Source organism: Aethalodelphis obliquidens, unplaced genomic scaffold (assembly GCF_003676395.1).
Source record: "Aethalodelphis obliquidens isolate GAN/ISIS:26980383/991018 unplaced genomic scaffold, ASM367639v1 scaffold85, whole genome shotgun sequence".
In the NCBI taxonomy this organism is placed as follows: domain Eukaryota; kingdom Metazoa; phylum Chordata; class Mammalia; order Artiodactyla; family Delphinidae; genus Aethalodelphis; species Aethalodelphis obliquidens.
Window position 1 is genome coordinate 3,292,863 of NW_020838029.1, and position 18,404 is coordinate 3,311,266.

General features: G+C 38.3%; 1 protein-coding gene across 3 annotated transcripts in view; it reads left to right on the top strand.

Moving 5' to 3' along the window:
- The window catches only part of AR (androgen receptor), a 163,814-nt gene that overhangs the window by 114,193 nt on the left and 31,217 nt on the right, over nt 1-18,404 (top strand). For 2 of the 3 annotated variants that reach the window (XM_027093611.1, XM_027093612.1), the window contains exon 3: nt 18,239-18,355. In XM_027093611.1, the coding sequence (XP_026949412.1) occupies nt 18,239-18,355 (117 nt within the window). Of the gene's footprint in view, nt 1-18,185; nt 18,356-18,404 lie in introns of those variants that run through there. The other variant, XM_027093613.1, reaches the window with a different exon arrangement.

Sequence of the window (18,404 nt, forward strand, 5' to 3'; positions counted from 1 at the left end):
AATGAATATTATGCTCCATTTCTAACCCTTTATTTTTCCAGTATTGTCAGGTAAATGAAATGTTCCACCTAAATGAACTTTGCCATATAACTGATCTCCAAGAAGTCTAGGTTTTAACATTTTTATATATCTCTTCATGGAATGGATACAATGGTTTTCACGCCTTCCGGAACACAGCAGAGTGACTATAATTTAGCGTTTTTGTTGGATTTTGAAAAACTATGGAAAAAATAATAGGAATAAAAGAATACCCTGTGTGGCAAGAATTTAATCTCTTACTTAACTGTATGAGCTTGGGCAATTCTGTTAACCATTCTCAGCTTCAGTTTCATCGTTTGTAAAAAGATAATAATAACTTCCCTGAATAGCTCATATATTGCTGTGAGGTTCAAACAAGATAATGCATGGGAATACTATCTCTAAGTTGTAAAGCTACCAACAAATGCAAGGTAGAGTTGATACAAATGTTTATGATTTAGGAAGATGCTGAATACATATGAACTGATCCCTACTGGTGAGTTTTTAGGGAACAGAGAAGGGTTACACTCAATGTGAGAACAGCTAAACCCGAATAACATCAGCTCTACCTGTCATTAGTTGAAAATAATTTTAGATTCCTGATGTTTTAGTGTGAGCAACTTTCAACACTGGAATTTTGTGAGTCTCCTTGCCCTAGAGTATTAAGAATTATCAACGTTTTACATGTTTTGGAGCCAAAGATGACTCCCGTGTTTCCTAGGAATAACTCTGGTGCCCTTGGTACTGAAAAGGTACTCCAAAATGCAAAGACGCTCAGATACTTAGGGAACCCTGGGACAGTGAAAAAGAACAGAAAGTTAGAGTCGTTTGTCAGCTCAAGTTCCTGAAGTTGGTCAGGGTGGGGTTTTTTTGTTTGTTTTGTAATTGTTGTTTTGGTTTTTTAACATCTTTATTGGGGTATAATTGCTTTACAATGGTGTGTTAGTTTCTGCTTTATAACAAAGTGAATCAGTTATACATATACATATGTTCCCATATCTCTTCCCTCTTGCGGCTCCCTCCCTCCCACCCTCCCTATCCCACCCCTCCAGGCGGTCACAAAGCACCGAGCTGATCTCCCTGTGCTATGTGGCTGCTTCCCACTAGTTATCTACCTTACGTTTGGTAGTGTATATATGTCCATTGTTTGTTTTCCATTAAGGAAAGGCTAGCAACATGTACCTTTGAGTTCTTCTGACTTTCCAAATCACAAATGGAAAGGAATAATGTATTCATTTTTCTTGGGTCCTGCATTATAGAGGAATTTTAAGATTAAAGAGAGACATCTCATTTTGTCAGTGACCACTATTTTTGTTTGTAATTCAGTTGATTTCAACATTTTCAGTGACAGTTTTGTTGGGGAACTGAAGTATTGGGTTGACCAAAAGGTTCGTTCAGTTTTTCCCATAAGATGGCTCTAGTAGCACTTAGTTGTCTTTAACTTCATTTGAAACAATTTTGTTAGATTGTTCGTGACAGCTGTCATATCAGTGTGCATTTTAAAAAAGACTTATCAAAATTGGTGAACTTTTGTGCAGCCATTTTAATATTGAAGATGGAAGAATAAAGCAACATTTTCAGCACATTATGCTTTATTATTTCAAGAAAGGTAAAAATGCAACTGAAACGCAAAAAAAAAAAAAGATTTGTGCAGTGTATGGAGAAGGTACTGTGACTGATCAAATGTGTCAAAAGTGGTTTGTGAAGTTTCATGCTAGGGATTTCTTGCTGGACGATGCTGCATCGTCGGGTAGACCAGTTGAAGTTGATAGTGACTGAATCAAGACATTAATTAAGAAAAATCAATGTTATACCATGTGGGAGATAGCCAACATACTCAAAATATCCAAATCAAGTGTTGAAAATAATTTGCACCAGCTTGGTTATGTTCATTGCTTTGATGTTTGGGTTCCACATAAGTTAAGCACAAAAAAACCTTCTTGACCATATTTCCACATGTGATTCTCTACTGAAACGTAATGAAAACATGCCATTTTTAAAACAAATTGTGACAAGTGGTGAAAAGTGGACAATGTACAACAATGTGGAACAGAAGAGACCATGGGCCAAGCAAAATGAACCACCACCAACCACACCAAAGGCTTGTCTTCATCCAAAGAAGGTGATGTTGTGTATATGGTGGGATTAGAAGGGAGTCCTCTATTTGAGTTCCTTTCAAAAACCAAACTATTAATACCAACAAGTACTACTCCCAGTTAGACCAACTGAAAGTGGCACTCGATGAAAAGCGTCCAGAATTAGTCAACAGAAAATGCATAATCTTCCATCAGGATAATGCAAGACCGCATGTTTCTTTGATGACCAGGCAAAAACTGTTACAGCTTGCCTGGGAAGTTCTGATCCATCCTCTGTATTCACCAGACATTGCACCTTCAGATTTCCATTTATTTCCATTTTACAAAATTCTCTTAATGGAAAAAATTTCAATTCCCTGGAAGACTATAAAAGGTAACTGAACAGTTCTTTGCTCAAAAATATAAAAAGTTTTGGGAAGATAGAATTATGAAGTTACCTGAAAAATGGCAGTAGGTAGTGGAACAAAAAGATGCATATGCTGTTCAATAAAATTCTTGGTAAAAATGAAAAAATGTGTCTTTTATTTTTACTTAAAATCCGAAGTCACATTTTGGCCAACCCAATATATGACAGGAAAAGACGTTATCTTTATGGCAAATGGATGGTATGGGTGGACCTTTCTTGATGGATGTAGTCTCACCACCTTCTTATTCTCTGATGGCTGGAAAGTAAAGCCCAGGAGTGCTTTAAGTAAGCAGTCAGTATTCTTTCTAATACCCCGCTAGCCTCCACATGTCATTTTTCTGGCCATGACTGTTGGTCAGTTCTAGCAACTGGTCTTTCAGGTAGTAATCACCAAAATGCAGGCCATAGTAGAGGTTGGGGAAAGGAACAGTCAAACCCATTTGGCTGTCTTAAGGAAGTTGTAAAAAGAAAAACTTTGTTTTTAGTAGAAAGGAAAAGAAAAAGTGTATGGAGTCAATGTGTTTGGTCAAGACTAATTGAATATCTTAGTTTTTGATGAGCCACAAGTCATTAATTTCACAGTTTGTTTTATCCATCAATGTTGGCTCTTTCCAACCTCCATGCCTTTTCAAATACATCATTTCCTCTGCCTGGAATGCTCTACCTGTGCTTTGTTTACATAGTAAAATTCTGTGTTTCCATCAAGATTACTGCTGTGAAATGCAACTACTCTTAATTCTTTCATTTTAGGAGTTTAACTTAACATTAGCAAGCTGTTTGCATTTCTTTTACTATACAGCTTATTAGCGTCCCATTATTTTGTCTTCTGATGATATTATATAACAACTATTACTCTCTTTTGCCCAATTAGTTGTACATATTCTCCTAGGTCCTATTTTTTTTTAAATTTACTCATTTACTCCTCTCTTTTTCTCTTTCTCTTTCAATATTTAGTGAATGCCTATGAGGGCCAGACATTGTGTTAGTTGTTTTGCCCACATTATTTCATTTATTTCATTTACATGTCACAGCAGACTTATAAGTCATTATCTCTATTTTACAGTGCACTAAATTGAGGTCTAGAGAAGTCAAGTTACTTGCTCCAAAGTTCCAGCTAGTAAGCAGGGATTTTTGTGGAAATACAATGCCCTATTTTTTTCCCTACTCTATTACACTGGCTCCTTTCTCTATAGTTTCAATTGATTCCTCTATATGTGTCTGAAATCAATCTTTCGGTGCCTTTATGGGGCTAGAGTAAGAAAGGAATTTTGGCTTCTTAGTGCTCAGGGTCCATCACAGTGTGACTCCCTAAGAGGAAGTAACTAAAAATAATCCTTGGAGAAGAGAGACTTGGAGAAGGTGGCTATAAAATAATTGGGATACAAGCTCACATCTTCCCTACTGCAACCAGGAATGCTTCTACCCTCAGTAGGGATGGCAGTGACACCACAGGTAATGTTGAGCCCAGTAAGGCAGCACTTGGTGGAGGGTGGTAATGGCTTCTTCAGCTTTTCTTGAAGCTGTCACAGAGCTCGGTAGGTCCTTAGTGAGGCCCAGGATTGAGTTTTTCGTTCTATAAAACTTTTCTTTTTCTTTTCTTCTCATATCTTCCTTTTTCTTCTTCTAGTCCTGCCCCCTCCCTTCCCCTTCTACTCCTCTTCCTCTTCCTCTTCTCCTTCTCCTTCTTCTTCATCCCTTCTTCCTCTTGTTTCTCCTCCTCCTCTGCCCCTCCTTCTCCCCCCCCACCTGCGTCATTAATCTTGTCAAGAAGCATGTGTTTTGATAAGGTATACACTATAATCATCTTGATAAGTAGTTTTTGAATTTTTAGTAAATCAAATCAAAATAGCACTCAGAAAGGGAGCATAATGAGGGTATGTTTGAGCTGCAGATTAAATTTCAGTTTTCAAATTTGATCTTAGGTGACCTTTATTTTTAGAACTATATAGGAAGAAAAATCTGCGAAATTTTATTAAAGCTCTTTATTGTGGAGTACTTGATAAATAAATAACATTAAGTACACTCCTTGAATGCTGCACAATAAAGATTTCAGCAGTAACTTCAGCCTTGGTCAGTTCTTCCCGCATTCCACGTGATTCCAGGAGAATGCACACCATTCAAACAGCTCTTGTTTACCAAATAGCTAAAATTTGCCAGATTTACATAAGTTATTTTAAATGTCCATGGCTCTGCAAAAGTGGATGATATGATACAGATTTTACAAAGGAGGAAACAGATTCAAAGAGGTTTATGCTGCTTGCCCAAGTTTATGCTATTTACCATAACTAGTAAGTGACATTGCTGGGACTCATAACCCAGTCCCTCTGACTCCTAAGTTCTTGCTTCTGCCACCACACCGTACTTCTTTGCTAATTAACAAATAGCTAAGAACAAGTAATAGAAATTTCACAGTCTATGTTATAGTCTTTTAGTCTCTGGAATGAATATTAATTTATTGAGAGATTACTGAATTCTCCTCCTCATGCTCCCCCATCATTTTCTCAACAGAAAGAAATGTCCTCACAGTGAGCCACTGTAGTCAAGCCATGACCTACACCTCCTTGCCTCATTCCATAACTCTCTCATCCTCTTTTGTCTTATTGCTATTTCATCTCCCACTAGATGCAAACTCCTAAAGGGCAAGAGCTATAATTTCTCTTTCTCCTCTACAGACTTCAGCACAGGGCTGGACCATTGGGGTTTTTTTGTTTGTTTTTTGTTGTGTTTTTTTTGTGCGGTATGCGGGCCTCTCACCGTTGTGGCCTCTCCCACTGCGGAGTACAGGCTCCGGACGCGCAGGCTCAGCGGCCATGGCTCACGGGCCCAGCCGCTCTGCGGCATGTGGGATCCTCCCGAACCAGGGCACGAACCCGTGTCCCCTGCATCGGCAGGCGGACTCTCAACCACTGCGCCACCAGGGAAGCCCTGGACCATTGGGTTTTCAGTAGGTATTTGTTAACTAACTTTTTTTTGTCAATAACAGAAGTACCTTCTCTGGCCATATTAGAAAAGCAGCTTCCTTAATTGCACAGTATGGTGAACAGGAAACACACCTGTTGTGAATGGTGACTCAATAAATTGGGGACTAGGATGTGCTTGGGGACACCCCGTTTTGGTTTCCTCTCTGAAGTATGGAGTTTAACCCCCTTGTTGTATAGATAGGGATGCTGAAGCCTAGAAAGTGTAAATGATTTGTCTCAAGGAAACAGGGAAGCCTAACAGAACTGTGACTATTTTAAATCTATGTTTAAAGCAGACAATACATGCACATGGTACAAAATTTTTAAATCACAAAAGGTTAAAGAGTGAAAAATAATTCCAGCCCCCCATCCTTCAGGCATGCAGTTCTCTTCTTCAGAGGCAACCAATATTTATTAGTTTCTTGTGTGCCCTTGTATACATAGTATATTCATTAATAGACACATATAGAAAATACATAAAGTTTTCCCCAGACAATTGGTGTTCTGTGCTGTTTTGCATATTTTTTCCCACTTTACTATATATCTTAGAGATTGTTCCACTCAGTTTATACAGAACTGCTTCATTTTTAAATGGCTGAATTGTATGACTCCATCTATTGATGAGCATTTATGTTGTTTCCAGTCTTCTGCTATTATAAACAAAGTTGCAGAGAATGTTCTTGTATATGTGTCATGCCACACATGTGCAAACATGTGCTGGGTCAAAGCATATGTACATTTCAATTTTGAAAGCTTTTGCCAAATTGTCCTCCACAAAGGTTGTAAGACTATGCAAAATTTGTATTTGACAAAATTTATAAATGAAATAGTTACTGTTAATTTTACAAAAGAATGATTGTCTTGACCTTACAGAACTGTTCAATACAGTGTTTCTTTAAATGATCAATCCCCACTGTACACTCAAATGAGAATTCAGTTTAAAGAAATGTGACTTATACACTACTGTTCAGGAACACATCTATTGGGTAAAGCATGTGAAGATGGCAATATGTTTCTAAAATGCAACTGAGGCTACATAAACTGTGCTTCTAATCATATTACCAAACCCCAGAGGTGTGATCAGGTGAAAGTGTGTGGAGAAAAGAACAAGGGGGTCAGACTCAACTAGAAGGAAGTAAAGCTACCACAAGGGCAGGACTGGTGTCGTACCAATAAACTGGGTTTCTGTCTGCGAGGGGGCAGGGGTCAGCAGGAAGTCTTGATATTTGTACTGTTCACTAATTTCCATGATGTAGATACTCTTATCAGGACCAATTTCAAGCTACCAGTATGACAGCACTGAATGTGAAATTATGAAGATGCTCAGAATTGGTATTTATGAATCACTACAAACCAACTCCAGCACAACACTGCACAGAACCTAAGGGTAGACAGCTAGAGAACATACAATTTGGGTCTGACCAAATGTCAGCTGACCTTGGCAGAAGTGACCTGCTTATTCTTCATAGTGTTTTCCTTGGTGAGGTTGGAGCCTGTACTTCTCCAAGATGGTCTTTCCAAATCCCATCTGAAGAACATTATCTGTTTGGTGCTCCCGACACTATTCATCTGAGTGGACTGAACCTCACTAGTCTCTCGAGAAGCAAAAAAAACAAGGAGTTTTGTAAATTCTCAAGTGCTATTTCAATGTCAAACATTCATCCTGTTATTAACCTGATGTCAGCTGCAGAACTACATAAGCAGTCAACTCATGGGCAAGGTCCAACATCAGCAGTTCTCTCCCCTAGCTGCACATTAGAAACAATAGGGGAGTGTTAAAAAAAGTCATAGTGCCCACCCTTACCCCCAGTCAATTGAATAAAAACTACTGAGAGTGAAACCAGGCATAAGTATTTTGTAAAAGCTTCCCAGATGATTCTGACTTGCAGCCAAGGTTGAGAATTACTGCACTGCACTACCTGGTTCTGCCATCGAATCAACTCTTCCTACCACCTCCCCTCCCTTATCATATGCCAGTCACACTGACCATCTTGCTGTTCCAACAACACACCAAACACATTCATGACTTTAAGGCTTTGTATTTGCTATTACTTCTCTTGAGAATTTTTCCCCCTGACTCTTTGCATGTCTGGTGCTATTATTCAAGTTTCAGCTCAAAACCTCATCCTCAGATAATCTTTCCCCACTCTACCTAAATTTACTCTCCTATTCTATCACAGCACTCTGTATTATTTCTTTCATTATATGTATCACCATCTGAAAATATCTAAATTATTATTTATCACTCATTTATTACTTGTCTGTTTCCACCAAGATCACCCAACTTGAGGGCAAGGACTTTGATTGTATTATTCACTGTTGTTTCCCTGGTTGCCTAGAATAGTGCTTGGAACATAGTAGGTATACACTCAAAGATTGTCCTTTAACCATCAGATGATAGTTATTAAACATCTTCTATGGTTGAATTCAATGATGTATTCAAATATTTCATTGTGTTAAGGTTTAAACTGCATAGCATTGCATTCAAGGCTATTCGTGACCTAGCCACCATCAAACTTGTCAGCCTCACCTTCTACTTGCTGTCCTCTTGAAGCAGGAGGTCTATATGAATTGCAGTAGCTAGGGAACGTGGTCTGGAACTGAACACTGCAGGGTTTTCTTTAACAGAGAAGTGTATTTGTGTGTGTACTGGGGGCAGGAGGCAGAGGATGGAATGTTTGTGGCCAGGGCAGGGGCCAATGAAGAGAGTAGCATAGTCATAAGAAGGTTGCTCTTGGAGGGGAATAGAAGACAAGATAGACTCAGTAACATTATACATAACTCATCTAATGTACTGATATTTTCCCTTTTACAAATCACTTGCACATGCATTCTATATTATTTGTTTTGTATAACTCTAGGATGGAGGTAATGCCATTATTTATATCCTCATTTTTTAGATGAGTAATCAAGGTTCAAGGTTCAAGGCCTTGCCTGAGGCCATTTGGAGCTGGGATTTGACACCTGCTGTTCTTTCTGACTGCCAGTCTAGTACTCTTTACATTTCTATTTTGTGGAGCTTGGGCCAGACTGTGGAAAGTACAGAAAGCCAAGAAAAGGAGTGTGGGCTTGATTCCTGTTCCCCTCAGTAGAGCTAACTATAACATCAAAAGAATCAAAAATGATCATGGGTTTATAACCACTCCCAAGAAGCATTCCTGTTGAGCATTAGCTGAGGGGCCTGGCTGAGGGCCCATCATGGTACTGGGTTAACGGCCATCTGTGTTTCTGGGTGGGTGGGACAGGTGGGGGAATGGTTGCAGCCCTAGAATCACAAGGAGTCAGCTACCTTATAAGTTCTTCTCACAAACGACTTGCCCTGTGGCAGGGCACAGACTGTGTTGTTTAGAGTTTTCTAGCCTGTTCCACAGGCCAAAGAGCAGTATTCTAGGAGAAAAAACAGTACTAGGAATCAATAATGCTTGGGATTGCTTTTCATAGAAGAGAGACCTTGGGTGATTAGGCCAGAGGTTCTAGGCTGCCTCAGCCCCAGAGAAAGTATTGTCCACAGGATACATGGCCCTAAACAGGCCTTGGTCTCCTTCCAGTATATGTAGGTCACTCAGGGAAGAGGCACTTAGCTACTTCTTTCTGTAGGGTACTGTCTTTGTTTTTCAGAGAAAGCCCTTAAAGTCAAGAGATTTGAGATTGGAAAAACAAGATAGGTATGCAGACTGGCTTCAGCCCTCCTAGAGTCACACTCAGGGACTCTGAGACTCCCATCACAAATACTAATGTGAATAGAAGACTTCTGAACCTACCTTCCTTAGTCTGCTACTATTCTCTTAATGCCTAACATATTCCCATCTAGTTATAGATCAGGGGGAAAAGATGAAGAGAGAAGTAGAGGAACTTCCCTGGTGGTCTAGTGGTAAAGAATCCGCCTTCCAATGCAGGGGACATGGGTTTGATCCTGGGACAGGGAACTAAGATCCCACATGCCACAGGACAACTAAGCCCACGTGCCACAACTACTGAGCTCACATGCCTCAATGAGAGAACCCACCTGCCACAAAGTACAGAGCCCACACACCACAACTACAGAGCCCATGCACCACAACTAGAGAGAGAAAACCTGCACACCACAAGTAGAGAGAAGCCCGTGCGACACAACAAAGAGCCCACACTGTGACAAAAGATCCCACGTGCCATAGCTATGACCCAACACAGCCAAAAAAAAAAAAGAAAAAAGAAAGAAAGAAAGAAAAAGAGAAGTAGAAATATGGGTCACATAGTGATTCAGTAAGACCACAGGGCTGGTCCTCAGGTCTTCCTCCTTCCTGCTCTATGATCTTTTACTATTCTGTGCTACTTCTTTCTTTGAAATATAGTGTCAGGGTCCATATGAGAAAAGATATCACATTGATAAAGACAAGCATCTATATCACAGGTCACACAGACCTGGCTTCTGATTCTGCTTCTGCCACTTATTAGCTGGTAACTGTAGGTGAGTCATTCAGCATCTCTGAGCCTTATTTTCCTCAACCCTAAATTAAGAATAGTAGCTACCTGGAAGAATTTTGACAAGAATTAAGTGAGTCAGCATCTTTAAAGGCACCTGGAATAGTACCCAAAGCACAGTGGGTTACCTCCTCTCTCCATTGCTTTCTCTAGGAAAGTCAAGGATTACTCTTCCTTGACACTAGGAAGAGGCAATGGGTATATGTAGAAACTACAGGGCAAATAAGTCAGGAGAGAGGCAAATATTCAATAAAATATTTGCTTGGTTTTATAGTGGTTCAGTAGAAAGCATATGGTAGCCTGGATTGAAACTGGGCTATATTCTTTGGTCTCAATAGGCACTCTGTATCTCATGTTTCCTCATAAATTGAGGGTAACGTTCTGTACCCTCCCTACTTTGAAGAAAGGCTCAGCAAGATAATGAATATGAAAATGATTTTGAAGTAATAAAGCAAATGTGCAAAGAACATTGTGGGCAGGAAAGCTGAGTTTTAGTTCCATCACTGTCATTGATGCATTGTTTAACCTTGGTCAAGTCCACTCTGCTTTCTGGATCTCAATTTCCTCACCTGTAAAATAAGAGTGTTGGACTAGATGATCTCTGCAGAGGTCCTTGCCTCTTCTGATATTCAAGGAGTTTATTATTTAAATAATAATAATAGATAAGATCTGTATAATGCTTTATGCTTTATGTTATTTTTACATCTATTATCTTATATGAGAATAGCACTGAACTGCTAGACTGGGGATAGGGAGACATGGATTCTTGTTGCTACTTTGACATTGACTCATAGTATGACCTTAAGCAAGCTTTTTCCATTCTCTGAGTCTAAGTTTCTTAGTCTGTGAAATAGGAGATACTGAGGGTTGAACTAAGTCATGTAGGTCTCTAAACTTTTCCACAAAGCCCTGGGGAGTCCTATAGAGCTTTTCTAAGGTGTACCACAATGATAAAGCTGCAGAGAAGGGGAGAAAAGGAGAGGTCTAGCAGAAGTTCTAAGTTTCTTATGCCTGCTTCAGGCACATTAAGTTTAATTTTTATCTGTTACGTTATATGGGGCCTTTATGTAATGTTTTATTTATTAAAAAGGTTCACCACAGGGCTTCCCGGGTGGCGCAGTGGTTGAGAGTCCGCCTGCCGATGCAGGGGACAAGGGTTCGTGCCCCGGAAGATCCCACATGCCGTGGATCGGCTGGGCCCGTGAGCCATGGCCGCTGAGCCTGCGCGTCTGGAGCCTGTGCTCTGCAACTGGAGAGGCCATAACAATGAGAGGCCCGCGTACCGCAAAAAAAAAAAAAAAAATTAAAAAAAAAAAAAAAAAAAGGTTCACCACAAAAGAATAAAATAACTTGAATGGATGTTCTCTAAAGCCTTAAGTTTTAAAAGTGGGATTCAATAACATATGTTGTTTGATAACACCATTGTTGTTTTTTGAATAAAATAGTATATTGTGAATATCCTTCCAAGTTAAAAAATAAGACACTGACTGCAGTGCTCCTTTGCATGAATATAGAATAATTTAATCATTCTCTTAAGGTTGGACATTTAAATTTTTCCAATGCAGTCGTCCCTTGGTGTCTGCTGGGGATTGGTTCCAGAAGCCCTGGTTGATGCCAAAATATGTGGATGCTCAAGTCCCTTATATAAAATGGCGTAGTCCACCTGAAACTGTAAAACTCTTAGAAGAAAACAAAGGCAGTACACTCTTTGATATCAGTCCTAGCAATCCTTTTTTGGATCTGTCTCCTCAGGCAAAAGCAACAAAAGCAAAAATAAACAAATGGGACTACATCAAACTAAAATACTTATGCATAGTGAAGGAAACCATCGACAAAACAAAAAGACAACCTACTGAATGGGAGAAGATATTTGCAAATGATATGTCAGATAAGGGGTTGATGTCCAAAATATATAAAGAACTCACACAACCCAACATCACAGAAAAAAAAAAAAAAACCCGAACAACCCAAACAATGAGCAGAGGACCTGAATAGACATTTTTCCAAAGAACACATACAGATGGCCAACAGGCACATGAAAAGATGCTCAACGTCACTAATTATCAGAGAAATGCAGATCACTAATTATCAGAGAAATGCAAATCAAAACCACAGTGAGATATCACCTCACACCTGTTAGAATGACTGTCATCAAAAAGACAACAATGGACTATTACTCAGCCATAAAAAGAAATGAAATTGAGTTATTTGTAGTGAGGTGGATGGACCTAGAGTGTCATACAGAGTGAAGTAAGTCAGAAAGAGAAAAACAAATACCATATGCTAACACATATATATGGAAGGTAAAAAAAAAAAAAAAAAAACGGTACTGATGAACCTAATGTCAGCACAGGAATAAAGACATAGACATAGAGAATGGACTTGAGGACACCGAGGGGAGGGGAAAGCTGGCGCAAACTGAGAGTAGCATTGACATATATACACTACCAAATGTACAATAGCTAGTGGGAAGCAGCAGCATAACACAGGGAGATCAGCTCTGTGCTTTGTGACCACCTAGAGGGGCAGGATAGGGAGGGTGAGAGGGAGGATCAAGAGGGAGTGCTTATGGGGATATATGTATGCATATGCCTGAATCACTTTGTTGTACAACAGAAACTAACACAGTATTGTGAAGCAATTATACTCCAATAAAGATCTATTAAAGTAAAAACAAAAAACAAGTGTTGGAGAGGATGTGGAGAAAAGGGAACCCTCATGCACTATTGGTGGAATTGTAAATTGGTGCAGCCATTATGGAAAACAGTATGGATGGTCCTCAAAAAATTAAAAATAGAACTACTATACGATCCAGCAGTTCCACTTCTGGGCATTTATCTGAAGAAAATGAAAACATTAATTCAAAAAGATTATATGTATCCCTATGTTCATTGCAGCATCATTTACAATAGCCAAGATATGGAAGCAACCTAAGTGTCCATCAATAGAAGAATGGATAAAGAAGATGTGGTGTATATATACAGTGGGTATTATACTAAGTGAAATAAGAGACAGAGAAAGATAAATACCATATGATTTCACTTATATGTGGATTTTAAAAAACAAATGAAAAAACAAAACAGACTCATAAATTCAGAGAGCAAACTGGTAGTCACCAGAGGGGAGGAGGGTGAGGGGTTAGGAGAAATAGGTGAAGGGAATTAAGAGATAAAAGCTTCCAATTATAAAATAAGTCACAGGGCTGTGATGTACAGCATAGAGAATATAATCAATAATATTGTAATAACTTTGTATGATTTACTAGGTTACTAGGCTTATCATGCTGATAAAATTCTAAAGTATATAAACGTCAAATCGCTATGTTGTACAACTGAAACTAATATAATTCTGTATGTCACTATAGTGCAATGAAAAAGAGAAAAAAACTATGAATAACAAATAAATAAATAATAAAAATAAACTGGCATAATAGAATGAATACAGTTGAAATTTCGATCCATGGTTGGTTGAATCCACGGATATGAAACACATGACTATGAAGGGCTGACTGCATTCCCTGTTTAAATAATGCTACACTGAACTACTTTCTTGTGCTTAACTTATTATCTTCTTATAAAACATTCCAAAAGTGGAATTACTGGTTGAAGTTTATGTGAATTTAATTTTTTTAGACATATGGCAAAATTGCTCTCTAAAAAGTTTACACACCCACTAACAATACCTTTTCACCAGTAATTAGTATTAAATTTTTACTAGTCTTCCTTGTGAAAATGATATCTTATTTAAATTGTATTTCTATAATTAATTATACAATTGAAATTGCACAAATTTCATATGCTTACTGATCTTTTGTGGTTCTTCTTTTAATTGCCTGTTCATGTCTGTTGCCCATCTTTCTGTTGTATTGTTCATTGTTATATGTCAAAGAAATTGACCACGGCTTTTACATACTTGATACTGATATGTATTTTTTAGTTCATGATTGTCTTTAAATTCTATTATTATGTTTGTTTCACATAAGAAAGTTTAAATTTTTTCTAGTCAAGTGTCAGAATTTTTGCTTATGTATTCTTTATTGTCATGTTTTAAAAATCCCTTTTGGACCTTCAAAAATTAAAAAATGTTCACCTACAATATTTCAATATCTAACAATATTTCAATAATTCCTTTTTGTTTTTTTTATTGACATATTTAATCCATCTGGAATTTATTTTGGTTTCAACTAGTAATTTAACTTTATTATCTTTTCCAAATGAATAACGAGTTGTTCTGACACCATTTAATGAATAAATCATCCTTTCTTTACTGATTTAGAATGACATATTACATGTGCAGAGTCTGTTTTTGGCTTTTCTGGTCTCTTGCACTGATAGGTCTATGCTGAGTCAATACCAAATTGTTGTAATTATTATGGCATTATAATACTTTAAATGTCTAGTAGGAAAAGTCTCATTACTCTTCTTTTTCAAAAATATCTTGGCAATATCACACATTTTATTCCTTTAGATAAACTTTGGGATAATGTTGCCAAAATTTTGTTTGGATTGGTTTAAATTTATAGATTTGACTGGGGAAAATACTGGCATCCTTGCAGTATTGCATCTTCCCATCCAGAAACACTGTACATCTTTCCATTTAATTCCAATCTTTTTTTACATACCTCAATAAAGGTGTTTTGTTTTGTTTTGTTTTTAGTTTTGTTTATATAGGCCCTACACTAACACTCTCTTTATGAAGCATGAGAAGTCCTACTTCTTCAGTCTTCTCTATAGGTTCATAATAAAGATGATGACTTGACCCTCTTCTCATTTGCATGATGTGTTGCCACAGATGGTGGGTAACTCCCCTACTTTACCTCCTCAGCTCTAAATAGGATTTTTCACAATGAACAAATTGAAAAAAACCTAATCAGACGTTGACCTCAACTCATACTGCATGGCAGCACCAAAGGGGCTGACAGAAAACAATAGAAATGGGGAGTCTCTGGAGAAAATATCTGAAGCCTGTCCTGTGACCTTTGTTTCTGCTGGAGCTTTGAATCAGACTTAAGGTTTATGATGGAAGAATAGGACCCATGAAGAAAAATGCAGAACACTATCAGGCAGTCAAGAATTTCAGAGCCAGCTGGCATGCAGAGGGCCTCATATCAGTTCATTATGTGACCATTCACAGGGATAAAGTGTTTGAGCTGTTCTAATAAGAGAGTTATCAAGTATTTAAATGTGCGATCTGTTTGTAGTTCTAGAGTTTGGACTTACCTCCTTCAGCATGTGAGAGGGGTTTTTATATTTTGCCAGAGTTTTCACAATGACATTTTTTGTGAGACTGATTATAGGTTGTTGATAAAATTCTGCTGTTGGAGGTCAACAGTGTCAAAGAGCCAGGTGTAATGTTTGTAGAATCTGAGGAGGAGAAGAAGATGGTTTGTAGTTTGTGTTCTCTATGTTAATTATTCAGTCACCTTGGCTACAGCATGGGAACAGAGGACCTTCTAGGACCATCTTGGAGCAGGCCCAGATCCCATTTACACAGTTCTTTTGTCAACTAAGAAGGCCATACACTTACTAGATAATAAACAAAGATACTTAACATCCTCAGAGTGCTCAGTCTTGAGACTACACCCACCCACAACATGTCTCCTTTGGATGCATTTACTAGATCTTGTGCTGGCTCTACCAACTTCCTGTGATTTGGGGCATGTCATTTCAATACCTTGAGGCCATTTTCATAACTGAAGAGTCAAGCAGTACTTTGGGACATTTTATTAGAAGGCTTTTAAAGTCCTTTACAGATCAAAGATTATCTATTTTTAATAATATATAATTATTATGTATTATTACCAATGGGTCAAAGCTACAAGGAGACAGACACTGAGTTTCCTGGAAGTAAGAGCATCATAACAGAGTCCAGAAATGAAGTGGGCTGCAATTCAAGAAAAGGTGGGGCAGGGATGCTATAGAGGGGATTCAAGCTTTTTATGGAGAAGTAGGGGTGGTGTGACCAGTGTTTAAAATTCTTTCCAATATGTAAGATTCATAGCCTTATGGACTATGATATGGAACAAATAAACTGTGTGGTGCCATGCAGGTCAATTTCATTTTAATGAGCATCATTTTCTTCAGCTGTATAATGCGGTATATAGTAATCCCTGTTATACTTAATTTGTACAAGATTCTTATTAACTTTTGTAAGCTAATCAAATGGGATGGATTTTTATTTTATTATGTTTTATATTAGGTTTTAATTTATTATTACTTTATGTTATTATATGTTATTTATAATACATAAATAAATAGGTATTATATAGTAGAGTGTAAATGTAACCTTTATATGCACTAGGAAACCAAAAATTCATGTGACTCCCTTTACTGGCATATTCACTTTATTGCAGTAGTCTGGAACCACACCCACAATATGTCTGAGGTCTGCCTGTAGTCTTGAGGTTTGCAGCAGCACTGATACTGTGGGGGTGTCCCAAGTCTAGAATACCCACAGCACTGGAAATGAACCCACTGGAATTTGGTACAGGGCCTGCCTTCTAGGAGTTGACACCTAAAGGCTATATGACAATCATCAAAGCACCATCCATTCTGTGCACATATTACAGTCCTCAGTTTGCAGCAGAAAGAAGCTGTTAGCAAATTATGTGTTCTATTTATACAAGTAAAATCCTGCAGTATGGTAGAAAGGGTATTGGCCTAGAGGCCTTAGTTTTTTCATTGTTGAGTGAAAGTGATGACAGTACCTACCTCAAAGCATTGCCAAGGTGATTTATTTAAATAGCATATGTAAACCCCCTCACACAGGCTTTGTTCATAGTAAGTGCCTATTAAATGGTAGTTTTTCTTCCTTAAGGTGCCTCCAATTCAGTGTTCTTCAGGCAAGTCACCTCCCCAGAACTCATCGTTTGAATGAAAGTGTTGTCCTGGGGTGATTTTTAATAGTTCCTTCAAGCCCAGCATTTCAGAGTCCTTTGACAAAGGGAAGAGAAAGAGGGAGGGAGGGAGGGAAGGAAAAAGAAAAGGGGAGAGGAAGGAAAAGAAAATTTTGCTAACCTGGTTACAATGAATCTCCTACAAAAAATAACCTACTACAATAGATGTGACTGTAATGTAAATTTTAGACTGAGTGAAGAGAGAGGAAAGCTGAGCTATAGCTAAATTTGTGGGCTTTTCCCCCGATATCAAATAGCAATTGTGCTTCATTTTTTATTCCTTTTCTCTACCACAAACATTCTTACTCTGCCAAAAGAAGCCTCCTTAAAATCTCAGTCTATCCCATAAAGTAAAGCACAGAAGTAAATGAGAGAAAAAATACCAAGGACTTGGAGAAAGAAAGGGGTGCGATGAAGGGATGCACAGGCTCAGTCTGGGGGGCAGGGCCACAAGTGTAAGTTCTGCATGTTTCAGAGCAACAGGGTATGTATCGCTGTCTATTTCTGCTGGTGACCCTATGTGCCTCTGGATCTCTCTGTTCCACTTGAGTATTCATTCAGTCAGTGTTTATTGAAGGCCTACTGTGTGCCAGGCCTGTGCGAGGAGCAAGGAGACAAAGTATTGAGTGAAATATGTGTTTCTGAGTGGACCTCCATGTTTTTCTTTGAACAGCTATAATCCTAAGGATTTCTGAGTCTGAGAATGTGTGTGGTGTGTTTGTGTGTGTATATTTCTGTGTATCTCTCACAACTTCACATGTGCATGACAGTGATTGTTTTTCTTCTGCTATCTTCAGAGGACTTCCTTTCATTTGCTGTGTTCACTTTGCAAAGAGTGGGCTTTATCTGTTTGATTTTTACAACCTGAAGGATTGAGGGTATGATCACTAATATTTTAAAAACAATTAAAAATCACATGGAGTTCTCTTTTATAGAAGGCTTAATTGTATTATGAAAAATAAGCATGTTATTAGCTCAAGTATGATCCTATGATGATTACAGAAGTCAGGAGAAGGGAATATTGCCTGAGCCCAAGTCTCTGCTATGCCATGCTAAAGGAATGACAATTTCCACCATATTTTCTCATGGACATTATTGACTTTTAGTAAAGAGCATCTTATTTAAAAAGCCAGTACGTAATCCTAATAAAGGAGTATCAGCAGGACCTGAATTGTTCATCCCTTTGAAAAACACCTATGAAAACCAAACAATATAGCATTGAATTAAGCCATCCTGGTTTAATAGTTAGAGTCTTTGTGATCAAATTGTATGGGACCATTTTCTATCCACTTCTCTCATTGGGCAGGGTATATCGTCACACCTTTTCTGCCTAGAAATACTTTCCAAAGAGACTCTGGCAACACATTAACAGGACTGTCTACTCTTATATTTGTTCTCCCAGGAAAACAGAAGTACCTGTGTGCCAGCAGAAATGATTGCACCATCGATAAATTCCGAAGGAAAAATTGTCCATCTTGTCGCCTCCGGAAATGCTATGAAGCAGGGATGACTCTGGGAGGTACAATATTTTTCTTCCTCTTTCTCCTTCTTCCTTTCCCTCCCTCATT